This window comes from Spea bombifrons, chromosome 13 (assembly GCF_027358695.1).
Source record: "Spea bombifrons isolate aSpeBom1 chromosome 13, aSpeBom1.2.pri, whole genome shotgun sequence".
NCBI lineage: Eukaryota > Metazoa > Chordata > Amphibia > Anura > Pelobatidae > Spea > Spea bombifrons.
The window spans coordinates 24,017,585-24,035,798 of NC_071099.1; the positions used below are offsets into that span (position 1 = coordinate 24,017,585).

An 18,214-nucleotide genomic window follows, 5' to 3' on the forward strand; every position below is an offset into this window, starting at 1 on the left:
GACCGCTGCAGGCTGTTGCGATGGGGCTGCTTAATGCAAGAGGGGCTTTATAGGCATGGCAGGGTCCATCGTGGAAGATGAGATGTTGGTAGCCAAAGTATTTGATGCCGTCGGCCCTTCTATCTCCTGTGGTGCACTCTGGCTCGATCGGCTCGCACCACGCTGCGCCACTCCGATGCGTTTGTAAAATTGGGTAAAACGCCCCGAGCCGCGTCTTGTTAGGTTGCTCGTATAAGTCTGGTGTGATGGGTCTGCGCACAGGGGCGGTAGGACGCCATGAAGACCCTTGAGCGGATTCTGACTTTATACTCCTTGCTGACTCCTCCCAAAACATTTGCTTAACCAATCAGATTCCTTACTCTATAACCCTACTTATCCATTAAAACCATTAAAAAAAACTGGTTGCAAAGTTAATAAAAAAATGTTCTCAAGTCCTATACTCTTCTGTCCATCCAACGCCATGTCTAACTCTTTGGGTGGTCTGTAGTCTGGCAGTGTTACCCCCTCCATCCCCTCTCTAGACCGTATCCGCCACTCCCACCGAAGTATATTTTACCCCTGCTCGGTCCCGTATACTTTAAGTATCGTAGACGCGGTGAAAGCCTGCGGCTTCTCGGGCGACTCGCGATGCTGATCGCTTGGCAGCTTGGCAGGTCTTCTGGTGAATGCCCCCCTCCCCTTACCCTGCTGCTGCTGCGTTTTGGTTCTTGCTGTTGTGACCCTGAGAAGCTGGGAGCAGCTGCTCGCCTAATCAGTTGACCCGGTAAGATGAGCCTCGGTGGAGCTGCAGTGGGCGTCTGCTTTGCCCCGTTGCCTTGCAGCGCGATGAGATGAGTCCCTTAAATAGACGGCAAGGCAGGGCTATAAAAGGTTTTTTTTTCGGACTCTGCCTTCGGTGGGAGCTGCGTTTTCAGATCGCCGACCGGTGACCCGCGGCATGCTGAACCCGGACCTGGGGCTTTAAAAACCAAACAAAAAAAAAACTTAGTTTTTTTGGGAAGGACCACGTTTTGTGGGAAGGGGGGAGACCCGTCCGATTCTGTGCCGGCGGATATCGTTACCTACAGAGCTGGCGCTAAGTTCCCAGTCCGCCGCCCCTGATCACGGCATCCTCAGAATGCGGTATTACCCCACGCACCGCGCTTCACGCGCGCGGACCGTGCGCTTCCCTAACGACATACTCTTCTTGGATCACATTCGGCAGGGTGACCTGGAACAAGTTGGGAGGTTTATCCGGGCGAGGAAAGTGACGATCGACACCATTTACTTATCAGGTGAGGAGGCCCCCCCAAAAAAACTTGGTTAATTCTCCATGTCTAGCGATTTTATCTTCATTTTTTTTTTTTTTTTTTTTAAATCTAAATCTGAAATAATTTGGTCTGATTATCGGTGGGGGGGGACATGTTTTGATTCATTTGCATAATGAAGCTGCAGCTTGGACGTGAACCGTATTAACGGAGAATTAATAGAACCGAACGCTCATTGGTTCCGGATTAATCGGAAATCCTACACGACGTCCCGAAAGGATTAAACGGCGATGGGCGCTCGATAAAAAATATTTTAAGGATTTAAATTTCTTTTGTGCTGGCGCTTCGAGGATTAATGTTAATTACCGCTTATAATGAAGCTGAATCCGGTGTTTATTAGGATGATAATAGATTTTTTTGGGGGTGTGATGTCACATTGCGTTATTAGCATGCTGGGGCTGGGGCGTAGTGGACTCAATGCATGGATGGCTTCCAAGGTTTGAAAACTCAGGTGCGTAGATCGAGAAGGCGCGTAATAGCGCAAGAATGATCCCGTCAGCAGCCTTAATAGATCACCTACATGATGAGAAATAGGAACAGCCTCCCAGCAGAGGTGGTAGAGGGTAATACAGTGAGGGGATTTAATAATTATTATTTATTGTTTTATAAAACTAAGTTTATTAATCGCCTCTTGTGCTTTGGCCTCTTTAGATTGCTTAATTTTTAGCAATGCGCACAATAATAAATCTGGGGGAGAAGCTGCAGCTCCAGAGCTGAAGCAGATTGCCCCCTGCACCGTCCAGTGCGTATCCGCGCAGGTGCAGTCCCGCAGGGAATGTCTACCGCACTTCCTATTGGGTCAATAAACACGTCTTTCATGCTTATGGCCGAAGGGCTCCGTTTCCTATTGGCCGCTGTGATGTTGAAGCCACCCAAGTAGCCAATAGGAAATCTTAGGTCCCAAATGGGTATTTGTATAAATCTATGAGATTATTGTCCTAGAGGTGGAACAGACCGCAGGCGTCCGAGACACTGATAAGCCTTTTCACATCTCGCCCAGGTATGGCCGCCCTGCACGAGGCGGTGCTTTCCGGGAACCTGGATTGTGTAAAGTTACTGGTGAAATACGGAGCGGATATTGAGCAGCGGGATGAGAATGGTTGGACCCCTCTGCACATGGCCTGCAGCGATGGGCATCCGCACATTGCCAGGTGAGGACCTCAACATTTGGTACCGTCGGGACACAGGGACCTATGCGTGTACACGTTACTAACAATGTTCCAACTTACATCGTCACTCTACTCCCAACGGCCAACCGTCCCTTCCCAGAGTCCCACTTATTCCACCAGTGTGTTCTCTTCACATGTCCTTCGACCCCACCAGACATACATGGGTGATTCACGATCAGTCCACCAGATATTATGGCTTGACTCCCATGGTGGACCTCTTGGGACTGGTGGAGCCAAAGTCAACCACCTAACCCCCAAATCCCATACCCTTAAAATGACTTATTTGGGATCTGTTTTTGGATGCCCTGCATGGGCTCCGCATTTTTCCTCAACCCGTTCCTGGTCCATCACAAATTTAGAGGTGTCTTCTTAGACCCAACAATGTAAGATCGTGGACCTAATGACTTAGTGACTTAAGGACCAGGGACCTTCTAAAACGTTCCTACTATAGACACTATGTAAATACACATGCGCTCTGCAGAAGGCGGACGTTGGTCTGAAAGCCCTTCTCTATGGTGGGGCCAAAGACCTCCTGCTAGCTAGTAACACGCACGGAGCTAGTCTGTTCCTTGGTATAATCTTAGCATTCAGTTGCTGGTGGGGGGTAGGGTATGGGCCTGACATGTTTCAGACACGGTCACCAGTGATCCTACAGCCAGCCCTCTCGGTAAAATGAGAAGCTTCTCTCCCCCTTGGCTTCCTTCTCGGATTTTCAGGGAAGGCATTCGGGCTAATGTTATAAGTGGCAATTATGTCGCATGCCTGCTGTGTGCAGAGATAAAAGTTTAAGACTTGAAGGCCTGACCTTCATCTGCCTTTAAGAGCGATAACGAAGAAGACGCTGGTGGTACATTTCATACCTTCTGAGACACGTGAAGATGCGTCACGGTCAGAGGATTGCCAGGTTATGATGTCATGGAGAGTCGGGCAAACTAATGTCACTCACCGAACGAGGCTGGAAAAATGGCTTTAATGAATATTTTAATGAATCGTCAGTAAATGAAACCGTTAGAAGGAGTTATGGAAAGCGAGGGCCAGAAGCCGTATGACTTAATCGTACGGCGGAGGTTTGAATAACGAATTCTTTTCGGGAGAAGAAGAGACTTATGATTCAGTGATTATGGTTGGGAATGGGATGAAGCGCAGCGATTGGCACCGCAGGTAGCCTCTGACGTGTACGTTGGAAAAATGTCACCGGGATAAAGGTCACCGCGATACGCCACATGGCAGATAACGAGTATAACCCGCGCTGCGTGCGCGTGTGTGATGTGTAAGTCATTTGTTGTATACTAGGTCTCGTTGTGTGCGTGGAGACAATAGGAGCTTTGTCAGTCTCCATTTCCTATATGTGTCTGAGATATAGAAACGTGACTCTTATTTAGGGGGTGTGGCTGGAGGTGTGGCTTCATTTTGCAACCTATTTAGTGCCATTTAACACCAAAACGTTAAAAAAGAAGAATAACGTTTTATGTACACCGTTTAATTTATAAAGCCATTTCTTGCTGTTTTTATACACATAACCCCGTGAGACCCTCATACCCAGCAAACATTCTGAACGCCTACAAAATAGGGGCATCAGGGGAGGAAAGAGGGGCGTTAAGGGAGCAAAGAGGGACATCAGGGGAGGAAAGAGGGGCATCGGAGGAAAGAGGGGCATCAGAGGAGGAAAGAGGAGAAAAGGGGGCATCAGGGGAGGAAAGAGGGGCATAGGAAGAAGAAAGAGGGGGCATCAGGGGAGGAAAGAGGGGTATCAGAGGAGGAAAAAGGGGAACATGAATTTGGGCCCTAAGGACACCCATGGACTTAGGGTTTTTATAAATTTTAATTGAAATGGAGACTTTTCATGTTGCAAAGAAGCTTTTTGGAGCGGGTTCAGATTGTATCGCGCAGGCGGCAGATACTCCGCAACCCCCCACAACGTTTCGATTAAGTAATAAAAAGATCCAGCTCCAAAGTCAAAGTCCCTTTCCTAACAAACAGGTCGCTGACCGGTGACCGGCATACCCTGGAGCTTCCAGAATCACCCGTCCGCGAGTGCCTTCAATCTGTTAACCCTTTAATTATTATTATTTTATCGAACCCCTACCCTTATGACTTGAGTGACCTGTAGTACTATTCTTGGCATCCTTTTTGTTGTTTTTTTCTGCGTTTCTAGAATCTTAATGGGGTTCCTCTCTTTTCTCAGGTACCTCCTGGCCCTCGGGGCCCGAAAGGACGTCATAAACAGCGACGGGGAAACGCCGAGCGAGCTGGTAGACTCGGACTGCGAGGAGCTCGTGCAGATGTTCAGGCCAAAGGATGTCAAAAAGACAGCTGAATGACCCCCCCAATAAGCAGCCGGCAGGGGGTATTCTCTTTTTTTTTTAATTCGCTGCCCCCTAGTGGTTGGGGACTTAATGGTGGACTGCAGAAAATTCTTCTGAATCTGTCTCGCTTAAAAAAAAATAATAATCAAGAAATGGTCACATGGGGTATCGGGGTGGGGGGTCCGGAAATACATACCCCCAGCGTGGGGTTACCCGAGGACTGTACCCCGTTACCGGAAGACTGACTCACCATGAACTCCCACAGGATACAATGTATGTCTGCACGCGGAATGCCCAGAGATGTACATATTTTTATTTATATTGTCTGAGAATTAACCCCATCGACCCAAATTAAAGGAACGGCTTTTGCGTTGTTACGGAGCGCGTCCACCCCGTCCATCATTGGTCTGAAGCCAATATAATACTATTTACAGGTCACAGTGATATGTACTATGTAATATGACCCCCCCTCCCCATGTGTGTATCACGGGAGAAGCCGTCATAACCTCTATTCCCAGAATCCGCATGTTTATTCCTCCCCATAAATTCTCTTCCAGATTACTAAACACCTACACAAACTACAGGTAGATAAAAAACAAAAATGAACGTATTAGTTATTTTAAAAGCTGTGAAGCAGGTAGGATAAGCTAAGCCCTGGGTAAGCCTGGATTCACTCAGGTGCCAGCATTGTGAGTTTTACTTTACTGAGAGGGTGGTGGATAAACGGAGCAGCCTCCCAGCAGACGTGGTAGAGGCTAACACAGCGGGGGAATTTAAACATGCATGGGATAGGCATATGGCTCCTGAATCTAAGACGAGAAAGCTCCACGTCAGGCGTGTTGCGCAGGTCATTACATGCACCTTTAAAACACAGACTACATGCTTGGTGCACCATTGATCCAGACACTTTTATTGTTGAAGCACAACTCACACACTTCCTCACACACACATGCACTCACACACACTATTACTCGGCTGAGAGCATCTGGATGGTTATTCTCGCCCTCGCCAATATTACCAGAAAAACGACTGAAGAGGTCAAAAACGTTCTATGCTATATTTTTGTATGTGAAGGTGATTTATTTTACTGATTTCGCAATCAGCTTATTTTTTATTGGCTGAAAAAACAAACAAACATTAAACTGGTTTTGTTTCCAACTCAAGTCGTGTTACTAAAACATCGGGTTACGTATAAAGTGCAGTCCCGGCGGTAGGGATATTCAGGGGTTGCTATGGTGACAGCCCCCTAAAATCCAGCTCTTCAGGTATTGTGCAGTCTGATTTCCTGCAATATACACGCTAATATTATATGTATATATATATTTATATATGATAAACATATATACAGGCCTATATATATATGCAGTATACACAGATAATATATATGATCCTATTGAATTCAGACCCCCTATACGGCCCCCTGTGTATCTGCCCCTGCCAGACCTCCATACGGCCCCTGTGTATCTGCCCCTGCCAGACCTCCATGCGGCCCCTGTGTATCTGCCCCTGCCAGACCTCCATACGGCCCCTGTGCACCTGCCCCCCCTGGCAGACCCCCATACGACCCCAGTGTATCTGCCCCCCTGGCAGACCCTTCACATTCACTACGTTTCCAGGCTCACGTAGCCCTCGCGCCAGCAGCTTCCTGTCAGGCACGCGCATCAGGTGCACGTTCGCGCGCCTCCTTGTGTCGTCGTTTCCGCTCCGGGCCTGCCAGCTGGGAAGCCGGGGCAACCAGCAGATCGGTGAGTAACCGGAAACAACGCAGCAGACAAGGGGACGCGGAGCTCAAGTTATACACCGGGGTAAGGCGGGGGAGCGGGAGCGAGCTCACCGAGCAGGGACCCCCAGGGCAGCCTTCCGGGGCTCTTTGTTTTGGTTTAACCCCCTCCCCACTTCCCGTCTGTGTGACAGTTCAGGGGGCTGGGCCTTTGACACGGTAACACCTGCCGGGGGCCGGGGCTTGGGGGCAGGCTCCGGGGCCGGTGAGTAATATGACCCTGGGTGTGTACACGGTGTATATATACTGTGTGTATACGGTGTGTATTGTGTGCATATACTGTATGCTGTTATTGTGCTTTATTCACTAAACCGTGTGTTTTTGCATTGATACAAAAACCTCTACGCCCGTCACTCCACCTGCGCAGGGGGCTGGGTACTGTGTGGCCCCCCAGTCAGGGTTATATCTCATCTACATGTTTTGTGGCCCCCCAGTCAGGGTTATATCTCATCTACATGTTTTGTGGCCCCCCAGTCAGGGTTATATCTCATCTACATGTTTTGTGGCCCCCCCCCAGTCAGGGTTATATCTCATCTACATGTTTTGTGGCCCCCCAGTCAGGGTTATATCTCATCTACATGTTTTGTGGCCCCCCAGTCAGGGTTATATCTCATCTACATGTTTTGTGGACCCCCAGTCAGGGTTATATCCCATCTACATGTTTTGTGGCCCCCCAGTCTGTTACATCTCATCGTCGTCTCTCTTACAGACCGTCAGAACAGAACACGGCTGTCCAGGCGGCTCCTACCGGCTCCGCGATGACCAGGTGACCGCGCTCTTCGGGGTACGCGTGCGTTGGTTCACGGTTTTTGGGGTACCCTCTCTCACTCTCTCGTGTCTCCGCAGCTCCCCAGTGTCCCGCGTGGTTTACAACGGCAAGCGCCCCGCGAGCAACACGCGCTCTCCGAGCAGCAGCGAGATCTTCACGCCGGCCCACGAGGAGAACGTGCGCTTTATCTATGAAGGTGAGACTCGCGCGCGGGACCCCCGTCTCGTCGTCTGTTAGAGCGCAGCGCTCACTCTTACTCCGCTCACTCTTTTGCCTTCCGTAGTGTGGCAGTGCGTGGAGAGGGACCTCCGGGGCCAGGCGTCCGGCATAGAAGAATACGTAGAGAAGAACCCCAGCGCCATTCTGAAGTGTAAGTCATAGAAACACACAGCCCGCCGGCAGATCGGCCCCCCGTCTAGTCCTGCTGTAAAGACTCGATCCTCTGTCTCATGTTTAATAGACATCCTTTGCATGCTTAAATCCGTATTAAACTCTACCGCTTCTGCCGGGAGGCGCTTCCACTTATCGCCCAGATCGTGAGCTGTGAATGAGCCCATTCATGCGCCTGTATTGATGACAAAGTGTGTGAATTCTTAGACCGTCTAAAGCCTCCTTCTGCTCCTCCGCAGCCTTCAAACCCATCGACCTGAACGACTTAAAGAGGAGAAACTCACAAGACCCCAAAAAGTCTTAACGGGACGCCGCGGACGCGCAGTCTTACAGTTTGGACGCACTTTCATGTTCTTATATATTTTTTTGGGGGGGTCTTCATTGGTAACATAAAGGGGCGGCTCTGAGACTGTACTGTGAGGAATGGGCCCCGTACTCCCCTCGGACCCCCTGCGGCCCGTGCGTCCTTCACCCACAAACTGACTGATTCCAGGAAACATTGCCCCCCCCTTTTTTTTTTCCATTGTTTTTTTTTTTCTTTTTTCCTCCTCGTTTTAAACAAGAATGTGGACGCGGCGGCCGGCTGTGGAACGATGTTCTGCCGCTCGCTGCCGCCGCGTAGAACGTTTTGACTGGCTATTAAACTGATTATAACTTTAAAGTCCCCCGTGATTGTACCTCTGCTGTAAAAGATGGTGTGGGGGGGTGTTTAGCGACGCACAAGGGGGCAAATGCTATAGAAATGAGGGTCCGCTGTGACGAGGAACGGTGCGGAGAGCAGAGGGGTCCCGGGCGCACCGGTTTAGAAGGAGCCGTTAGGTTGACGGCGTTACCGGTGACGCATTCTGTTGCGTTGGATCTCCGGGGGGGTCGGGCCGTTATGATCGCAGCTGAGGGGGTCCGGCAGCCCCCCAGATGCTGTATCCACCCCGCGCTGATCCCGGGCCGCGCCGCTTAGTGGTTGATTTGGCACAATGTCAGCCTGATCTTAGTGGAAAAACACAACCCCCCCCCCCGGGGGGGATATAATTACGGCGGGGAGGCTGGTTGGAAAGCCCCCGAGCTCCATCGGTGGGATATCATTGCGTTTCGTGTAACAGTTAGGATTAGTGGCAGCAAGTGATGAAAAGACCCCATAAGCTCGCGCCACCCCGCCTCTTGGTCTGCAAGGTCCGGTACTACAACTCCCATGACTCCTTTCCAGCCGTTCTTTTGTGTTTCGAGACGGCGGAACGTTTTGCTTCCGATAAGCGGGGGTCTGTAGCCACCACCCAGGGTAGTTAAGGGACCGGCATCAGAGGCTTTAAAGCGAAGCGTGCGTGCCGGACGTCTTAACCCTTTAACTGCCGCCATCTTTATCAAAGAACACCCTGAATAGTTAAAGCAGCCGTGCCACCAAATACCAGAATGATCCTCGGATTAATCCGATACAAAGTGAGCAATAAAATCGCTATTTGGAGTAATAATTTGCGCTAATTCATGCGGGCGCAGTGGGCGGGGCATCGTGGTTCCGTATCTCGTGTGATTGGGGACAGGTGTGACGCACCGTGTGACGCGAGACAGTCCAGCGAGAGGGGTAAGAGCGCATCGCTTGGCACCTGATGAAGGATGCTGCGCTGGGGTATTATGTACAACGAGCAATTATGATGCAGTTACCATAGTAACCAACAGAATGCCCCTACTCGTTGCTCCACTTTGCCCCAGAATCGCCCTTACCCGTAACCTCCGTTGTGTGGCATTTATTGTGCTCGGCATGTAACCGGGGTTTAATAAAGTACAAGAGACCCCAAGCTAGCGCTGGAGCGTCAGAGGCTGAGGTGGAACGGAAGGAAGTTTTACTTTACTGAGAGGGTGGTAGATAAGTGGAACAGCCTCCCAGCAGAAGTGGTAGAGGGTAATACAGTGAAGGGATTTAAACACGCGTGGGACGGGCCGAATGCTTCTTGTCTGCCGTCATATTCTATGTAGACATGTCCGGGGGGGGGGCCGAGATGCCTGCTTTATTTCAGCCCGACGCCTCGAAGTGACCTTTCTGGTGAGTCTTTGATTTATGGCCGTGTGCTCTCCTGATGATCGCCCGCTCGGGGTGAGATCACGGCTGTTTCGTCTCCTCGGGGCCAACCCGGCACGGAGAATGAATTTCAGAGCCAGATAGACCTATTGCGATAAACACACAAAATGCACAGTCATCGCAGGGATTTGCAGCCTGAGGGAGGTGGTACACCCAGGGAATAAACCTAGAACCCGCCAGCAGATCGGCCCCATCCGGCCCCCGTCTAGTCACCCGTTTCTCCTGCTGTAAAGACTCAAACCTTAATCAGTCGTTGGTCTCGTCTTAGATTCAGGAGCCGTATGTCTATCCTATGCATGTTTAATCCCCTCACTGTATTACCCTCTACCGCTTCTGCTGGGAGGCTGTTCCACTTATATACCATCCTCGGGCCGTCTGCTCTGTTAGCGTGTTTTGGACCCGGCAGTGAAGCCGTTGCTCCGGTGTATTAGGTGATGTAGAATGCACGTGTGCAGCGAGTGTGTCGGGGATACTTGAGGGTTGCGGTACTTTTCAGGACCTTCGTTAGATTGCGGAGAAGGGCGTGAAGTTATGGAAAACGTTGTACTGCGCTGCTGAGTATGTCGGTGCTATATAATCACTGCATTACCCCAGCAGGGGGCGACTGGAGAGGAGCGACGACTCCAAGGACTCTAAGACTGCACTCTAAATTAGGATTAGAGTGTTTCAGAGTAAATCTCGGGTAATTTAGAGCAGGTTTAGGATTAGAGTAACCGAGTATTTTTAGAGTGCAGGATAAGAGTCGAATGAAGGTCCTGAAAAGTACCGCAACCCTCCTCGCTGCACACGCGCATTCTACACTCTAATCCTGGAATTACTCTAGATGGTCGAGGTGCCGGTTCAGTTGGCCACCATGTTGAAGAATGGATCCAATTTAACAAAACCAACTGGACCGGCCGGCGGAGACTCCGGGAAGCAGAACCGTTCAGAGCGAGCGGGACCCCCCTCCCACCCCAGAGTGACCGCGGCCAATCAGCCAGACCCACGAGATCTTCAACTGGACCATACTCAACCCGGCTCAACGCCAACTCAACCCGGCTCAACGCCAACTCAACTTTCTGTGAAGGGCCACATTGGTGCTGCTGGGGGGGGGGGTTGATTTAAGTCGACCTCCCCCTGTGATGCGACTTGCAGCTCGACGTTTAGTGAGCAGTCCTGGTGACGTCTGCGTGCAGAGGGTCCTGGCAGTGGTGGACCGCGCACGCACAACTGCATTACCCGGGACACTTTAATAAACGTAGAGCCTTCGGACCCTCTGGGGGCCAAGTATGAGCGGGGGGGCACGTAGATGACCGAGCGCCGGCCATCAGCAACATCTGCGGGGTCTCCGGCCTCAGAAATCTTGCTTAAAATGAAAACTTTCACCAAATGATGCCGCACATTTCTACCAAATACCCATGGAAGTTGGCAGGTATGAGCATTCGGTCTAAGTGATTTCTGGAATATGGCTGAGAGTGATATGAATTGTTTCAGTCGTTGGTCTCGCCTTAGATTTAGGAGCCGTATGTCTATCCCATGCATGTTTAATCCATCACTGTATTACCCTCTACCACTTCTGCTGGGAGGCTGTTCCACTCATCCACCACCCTTTCAGTAAAGTAAACGATTCACGATGTCGTGCAGCAGCAGCAGCGGAGGGTGTTCTGCGCCTCGTGCTTTATTTGCCCAGCAGGGGGCAGGAGAGGCTCGCTGCGTCCCCCGCTCGCAGTGCTTCTCCCCGCGTGACTTTAAACTTGAACTTTTATCGATCAGAACTTCAGTGAATGTTTGCACAGAAGATATGATTTCACCATCAGCGTCCGTCTCCGGCCCCCGGGCGGCTCTACGGGCTGCGCATGCGCGTTATTTCTTATCCTTTATGTATCCAAATATTCCCCCCCCCAATCGGGTATTTCTCCCTCACCCTGATGGACATATCGGGAACTCTCGGGGGTTTGCCCCCCCCCATCTCGGGGTGAAGGGGCAGATTGTGGGGGTCACACAGTCTGGATCTGACTCCTTCCTATTCTCCCCCCGCTGGGATCAGATATAAGACTCCCAGTTGGTGCTTTTGCCCCCCCAGTATGTTATGGTTCATCTCCCTGCTTGAATGCAGGTGACTCAAGTGTATCCCTAAATAATGGCAAGTCAAGGTTTCCAAGAGGGCCGGTGTTGGAGCCATTTGGGGGGGGGGGTCCACGTTTGGAGATTCATTACATGGAAACTTCACTGTTGCCATTAAAGGGTTAATACTTAGCTTCAGCTCGTTTAGAAAGCTCCCAGGTGTGGCAATCAGCGGGGCAAAACCAGGGTGGATGGGTAATAACGGCGTATCCTCAGGGGCCGCTGCAGACCCGCATTCTACTTAATAATATCAGACGGGATGTAATGGGGATCTGAAGCCGGATATAATCATACCTCCACAGTTACCTTGTTTCATTTGGCCAGTCCCTCTTTGGCCCCTGTGCAATGTCTCTGAGCAGGAGAGCTGCAGCTTCCCCCCTAAGGTAAGTGGCTGGTTTTTTTTTACAGAATGCATTTTGTTTACTCCAAACGCACTTTAATGTACTTTCTAATGTACCCTCGCTGTATTACCCTCTACCACCTCTGCTGAGAGGCTGCTCCACTTATCTACCCCCGTCTCAGTAAAGTAAACCTTGCTTCCATTTCACCGAAGCCTCTGCCGCTCTGGTTTTATGCTGCGGTTATCTCTGTTGGTATAGCGGGGTTGGTCGCTCCGTCCGTTTCCGCGAGCGATAAGATTCTAAATAAATGTGGAGATCTGGTTATTTTAATGAAAATAATATTTCTGCGTTACTAATCCCGCTGTCAGTCTCCCTGCGCCCCACGCTTCTTCACTCGCATTCCTCGTTCCCTTTTATTAGAAACTTCTCTGCCCTTACGTGTTTTTACCCTTTACATGTTGCATACCTCCCAACAGTCCTGGTTTTTGAGAGACAGTCCCGTTTTTTTTGTCGTTCACTTTTGCCCTTAAACCGGGAGCAGGTACCGGGAGTGGGTACCGCAGAGCGGCGCCCGTTCTATTCCACGGGCCCCGGCACATGTATTCCCACCGGCGCGCTGTATAAATATTTTGGCGCTCCGGCGTAGCCTCGCTTACCGGCTTCTGGGTTAAATAAACAAACCGTGGAAAGCGTTCTCTAAAGATAAAGCGAGCGAGGGAACGGCTAACGGGCGCTTCATCCGGATCGCTACACTGTATCCCGAACCACACTCCGAGCACGTTATTCGAGTTTTAGTGCCAACACTCCCGTGTAATTCTGGCAGTCCTGCGCGGGTGACGTCTCGGGGAGTTTTTTTTCCAGCCAAGTCCTTGGGCTTTGGTCACTATTTTGTATGCTGTGCCATGCCTGTGCCACGTGCGTCTCTCGGTGGGTCAGTGTGTGTGTGGATAGTGTGTGCATGTATTGTGGATGTGTGTGTTACTGTATGGTAAGCCTGTACCGGGCCCCAAGATTTCTGATGGTGGCCCTGGCCAGCTTTTAAGTATGGGGGCCACATGAGTCTTCTGTCTCGTATTAAATCATTAGAATTTATGGAATATGCGCTCAGGCTGCCTTTTTCTGCGATGTCCATTCATGACATAACCTCCCAACGTGGTAACGCTATCCAGCCCCCCCACCCTTCACCACCGCCTCGCTCCACTCCCCGTCCCGCACACAAGCATTAAAGCCTTCGTCTTCTCTTTGTGCCGCCGGATGATCCGCGATTATTTAGAGAGCCGTTTTTAGACTGCTGTATTGTGCCGATTTGTAAATAGATTGCGAGCTTGGTGCTCCTGGCCTGTGGTCCCCTTTGTCTTTCCATTTCTAAAGCGTGGTCTCCTTTGTACGGTTGTTTGGGTCTCACCCCTCCCGCAGGTGATCATTTTGTTTCTGGGATCAATGTACAGACTTTGCACCTGGAATTTACTGCGCGTGGTCCTATAAAGAACTCGGAATGTAAACATTTTGCTTTCTATAGAACCCTTTACACCGCAAAACATGCCTTACAGGCAAACAACACTATTGTGTTCTAATGGTATGGTCCAGCTGGAACGATTATACCAATGTGTTGGCTATATTGTCTTCTTGGGTTGCCTCCTGACCAGTAGAACTTTGACTCGTCTCCAAGATAAATTATTCAAGGATATCACTATTAAGTGGATACCAAATGATTATTAACTGGTTTCATGGCTGAATTGGGTGGTCTCGCATGACACTAAGAGGTAATGTCTATCCCTAACCTGGGGTGTGAAGATGCAGCTTGACCTTCACCAAGTTCTCCAGGTTCTGAAGTCTTCTTCAGGCTTTTATAGAAAAGCACACAGCCTCTGGCTCCACCCCTTTTTTCCTTTTATGGAGTAGGCAGTGGAATATAAAAGATAGTGGAGGGACAACGCCGGGCCGGTCAGACGGAACTAATCGTCGACCTGGCATGACCTGTATGAAAATCAGCCCTAATTATAAGTAACAGGTTAAATGATTAATCTGTTTCTTTGGCTCGTTACTCCATTCAGGTTAGGGTACAGTTGGGGATGATTGCCCCGTCCTTGTACAATGAGGGTGTCTCCGGTTGTGTGTCGGTTATTGGGGGTTTCTTGGTCGTACCCAAGGCCCACGATGGAGGTTTCTTCTGGACAGGTGATCGTCTCTTAATCCGGCTGTTTGTGTAGTCATGCCCTTTTCACTGAATATAATCCTACGTTACCGTGACGATCTGGACAAGATAATAGTGAGTAATTATATTTACCTGACCAGAAAGTGCCTGGTGTAGCTCTAATTTACTTCAATTACACTCTTGTAACCAAGTGAGAGCTTTCTGGTGATGTCAGCAAGGCCCAAATATATACCAACCCTTTAATGTCTACTCTGAACATCGAGAGAGAGATAAGGGGGACGACTCGGACGACTACGCTTAACACTCTGAGAGCCAAAGGCCAAAGAAAGCATGGCTGTAAAGGTCTGAAAGAGGGAAAAGCCAGAGGAAAGACTAACACTGAGGCTGACATTTTTGGACTATGGTGCTGCTGTTGGCCCTTTGATAACCACAAGTTGCCCTCTGTTGTCGCTGTACAATGTAACTCTTTGGGCTAGTGATCACTCATTAGTGCCCCTGGTGGGACTGTTCCAATCTAGGTCACTTACTTTACGTCTATCCCTTAGACACCCCTGATGCTTCAGGTGGGCTGGCATGGGTTGAGAAGTCCAGGGGTGGTCACCAGACATTTGATGGTCCTTATTCAGCTTTGGTGTATCAGTGGCTGAGCGTACAAGGACCTTATTTCAATGGTATCATAGACTGGGAAGACCACAGGGAGAGACTTTAGGAGATCAGTTCTCATTGTTGTATTGGGCTCATCCATTGGGCAGAAAATTGGAAAGAGAGCGACGTATATTTTAGGAAATGGTGTGGCCCGACCCGTAAAGCGGGACCAGACACGTGATGACATACAAACTATGAGTGCATGGTGGTATTGGGTGGGTCTTGGTGAGAAGTGGAAGGGGCAGATCTGTGGCATTCTAAAGAGGGACAGTAGAAATAGCGCAAATGCTGACCTGTAGGGTATACCACTCTGACACTCAAAGGGTTAACATACGAGTGCCGTTATCAGTATCCTTATATATGTAAAATAGTTGAGTATCTCATCCAGATGGGTGAATTTATTTTTTCTAGTTGAAAGTGTTTGTCACACTCAGACATGTTTAAACCCAGGTTACTCCTTCCCCGGGGGAAGAAACTGGGAAAAGTCCGTACTAATTGAATGATCTCCAAGGATACTGGCCCTGATATAACGTGGCCTAAAAAAAAGATTTTCCAATCTGTGAGAAATTCTCTGAATTAACAAGGATACAGGACACATCAAGCCTCCGGAACCATAGAACCACGTTCGTTGCCACGCTGCGATGTCAATAGGTTTTAGCTCTTAGCAAACAAACAAACAAACAAAAAAAGCTTGCATATGCAAGTCCTCTTCTGCGTTCGATCATTTCTGATGCCCGGTTCGCTGGTCACCATATAAAGTCCTAACTCTTAGGAATGCCAAGGAATTGCTAAACCCATTGTCTTTTAGCTACATTGTTCTAAGTATATGCGTCCCGTTCTATATTGTGCGGTTGGTCAATCCCAACTAAAACATTCTAAAGTCAAGAATTTTCAGAGCAATTCTGAAGATCAGTTGGAGGTCCTAAATCCCTTCTAGGACTAATCTAGCTCTGCTAGATCGTGATAACCTAAGGGGCAGGTTTTTGCCAGAAGCTCAGAAGTGAGTTCTCTCCTGTAGCCCAGTAGACAAGACCCTTCGTTGGGCATTGGTTTGAAACTGGAGTTGAGCTGGACTTCTGCTTTACCAGGTATCTCCTGCTAGCCCAGTTTCTTAGAGAAGACATGTTCAGCAATCTCCTGAAGCCCAAGTTCCAAAAAAAGGTAAATGCCCTTCTAAAAGCTTAGGTTCCAGCAGAAGGTAAATCCTCCCATGAGTCTCAGCTTCCAACACGTGGTTCAACAGGCTTAGGTTCTAACAGCGTCTTTTTGTGATGGAGTTTAGGTCCCAGCACAAGCTTAGGTTCTATCAGAGAGTGAGCCTGGGTTCTAACAGCTTCTTTTTGTGAATTATCGTCTTGACGTATAAAAGAGGTCTCCTCGATTATCTTGGCCTAATTGTGGTAGCCTATATCTAATCATCGTTGGACCTTCTTATGAGGCTGTTTTTTTCTGCTCTGAAAAATGCATGTTCTATAGCAGTTAGATGAGGTGTTTTCCTTGAAGACGTGAGTTCTTCCTTGAGTAGATGATCTTAAGTTCCAGTTGCCCCTTTACTGGAGATCCTCCATTTTGTTTCCACACAATAAGCAAGTATACTTTATCATTATTTTACACGAAAGGCAAGCACTTATCAGTTAATGTACCTGGTGAGATTGAGACATGACTTACACCAATCATACTGATGTCTTCTGAACTTTTTAACCTCCTTCGAACCCCCCCCTCCCTGAACAATCCTCTCATTTCCCACATTGCGGTCCATAAAACTAAATTAGATTCTCCCTTGCAAGCTGTTTGGCTGCGGGCTGATTTAAGACCTCCAAAGCTAATCTATGGACTCATAACCCTTCACACAACACATTAAGCTCCACTCTGAGCCGTGAATAGTGAGCTCTTTCTCTGTTTGGCTATACAGTGGGGTATGTTTATTATCATTGAAGAATATTTCCCGATGTGAAAGTCTTTGTTTAGGTTTCATAGAATGTGTGTGATCCATCTTGGCTTGAAAGGTGTTTAATTCCCTGCTGAGTCTGTACTATGTTGGAACTTTTACTCCGGACGGAGAACGAGGAATACATTATCTACAGAAGAAGGATCTTCTCTAGTGATCCCCAATTAGTAGAAGGTTCTAATGGTTCCTCAGAACGCAACCGACTAATAAAGATCTTCCGCGGTTAGTTCTGTCGTCTAAAGATATCTGGATCTTCAACTAAAACATCTGAACAAAGGATTATTTTGGATTTGGAAGAAATTATATATTTAAAATCATAAATATTTTTCTGTTGCTATGGTCAGTTTGACGTTCCAGAATTCTAAATAGCCAAAGATGTAGACTTTGATTTCGGGGACTTCCTGGTGACTTCATGACCTACTATAAAAAAAAAAAAAAAAGCTACTTTCCCTCTTAGGGAGAACTTTTTGGACTTAAAATATCATTTCGGTTATTCAGTGTTCCTACTTTCCTGCCCTTTCTATGGGCCACGTAAGGTGAAGGGTCTTGGTAAGAGGTTTAACCTGATGACCTCTACTCTTCATCACGTGAAACCACCTGGCACCTTACACTGTGCCGGAGAACTAGACAAATTAATTGGTGACTAATTAGAGTGAAAGATGGCAGATAAGACCTGTTTTTACTTTTGGAATTTGCTTAGATAAGAAGAAAGACAGGTGCCAAGGAAAAAAAGACCAGGACAAGCCTCAAATGGTGGAGACCAAGACCGAAGCGATGACGTAAATGTATTTTCCATTGGGCGACTTGGAGCGTATATTCCTTTACGAAACGTTGTGACTCATAGGGGAAGTCTTATGCCTTGACTGAGGAGAGATAACCGAGTCAGAATGCACCTGTAACAAAGGAGGAACGACCCAGAATCTTGAAAGAGCTACTTGCGGTGTAACAAGGCATGGTTTCGCGATAAAGGAACCACGGATTGCGAGGGAGACGCCTTTTGTTGGTGGAGGAACCACACGTGTTCCATGGAACTTCTAAAGCCTGAGGACCACATAGAAGTGTGATGTTTTTTTTCACACACAGTGAGATACGTGGGTCGTCCGTCTGGAACCTGGGACCGTCTAGTAGTCTGGAGGACGTTCTGATTTTTCTCAAATGCGAGTTCTTGAAGAATGGGGACCGCGTCTCTTATGCATCTGAGATGTTTCTCCAACATCGACCATCTTGATT

The 18,214-nt window shown here is 48.8% G+C and overlaps 2 protein-coding genes across 3 annotated transcripts; both read left to right on the forward strand.

The window, feature by feature from the left end:
• The first annotated feature begins 1,014 nt into the window (after positions 1-1,014).
• On the forward strand, positions 1,015-5,159 carry PPP1R27 (protein phosphatase 1 regulatory subunit 27). Its single transcript, XM_053453963.1, has 3 exons — positions 1,015-1,274; positions 2,308-2,458; positions 4,662-5,159. The coding sequence occupies exons 1-3, from the start codon at positions 1,118-1,120 to the stop codon at positions 4,795-4,797; spliced, it is 444 nt and encodes a 147-aa protein (XP_053309938.1). The 5' UTR covers positions 1,015-1,117; the 3' UTR covers positions 4,798-5,159.
• Positions 5,160-6,435: 1,276 nt separating this feature from the next.
• MCRIP1 (MAPK regulated corepressor interacting protein 1) lies at positions 6,436-8,382 on the forward strand. 2 transcript variants are annotated; one of them, XM_053453965.1, is made up of 5 exons: positions 6,436-6,527; positions 7,272-7,328; positions 7,409-7,527; positions 7,615-7,701; positions 7,961-8,382. In XM_053453965.1, the coding sequence occupies exons 2-5, from the start codon at positions 7,321-7,323 to the stop codon at positions 8,023-8,025; spliced, it is 279 nt and encodes a 92-aa protein (XP_053309940.1). In that variant the 5' UTR covers positions 6,436-6,527; positions 7,272-7,320; the 3' UTR covers positions 8,026-8,382. The 2 variants fall into 2 exon arrangements, with proteins under 2 accessions (XP_053309940.1, XP_053309941.1); XM_053453966.1 differs by having other exon boundaries at positions 6,475-6,587.
• Positions 8,383-18,214: the final 9,832 nt, after the last annotated feature.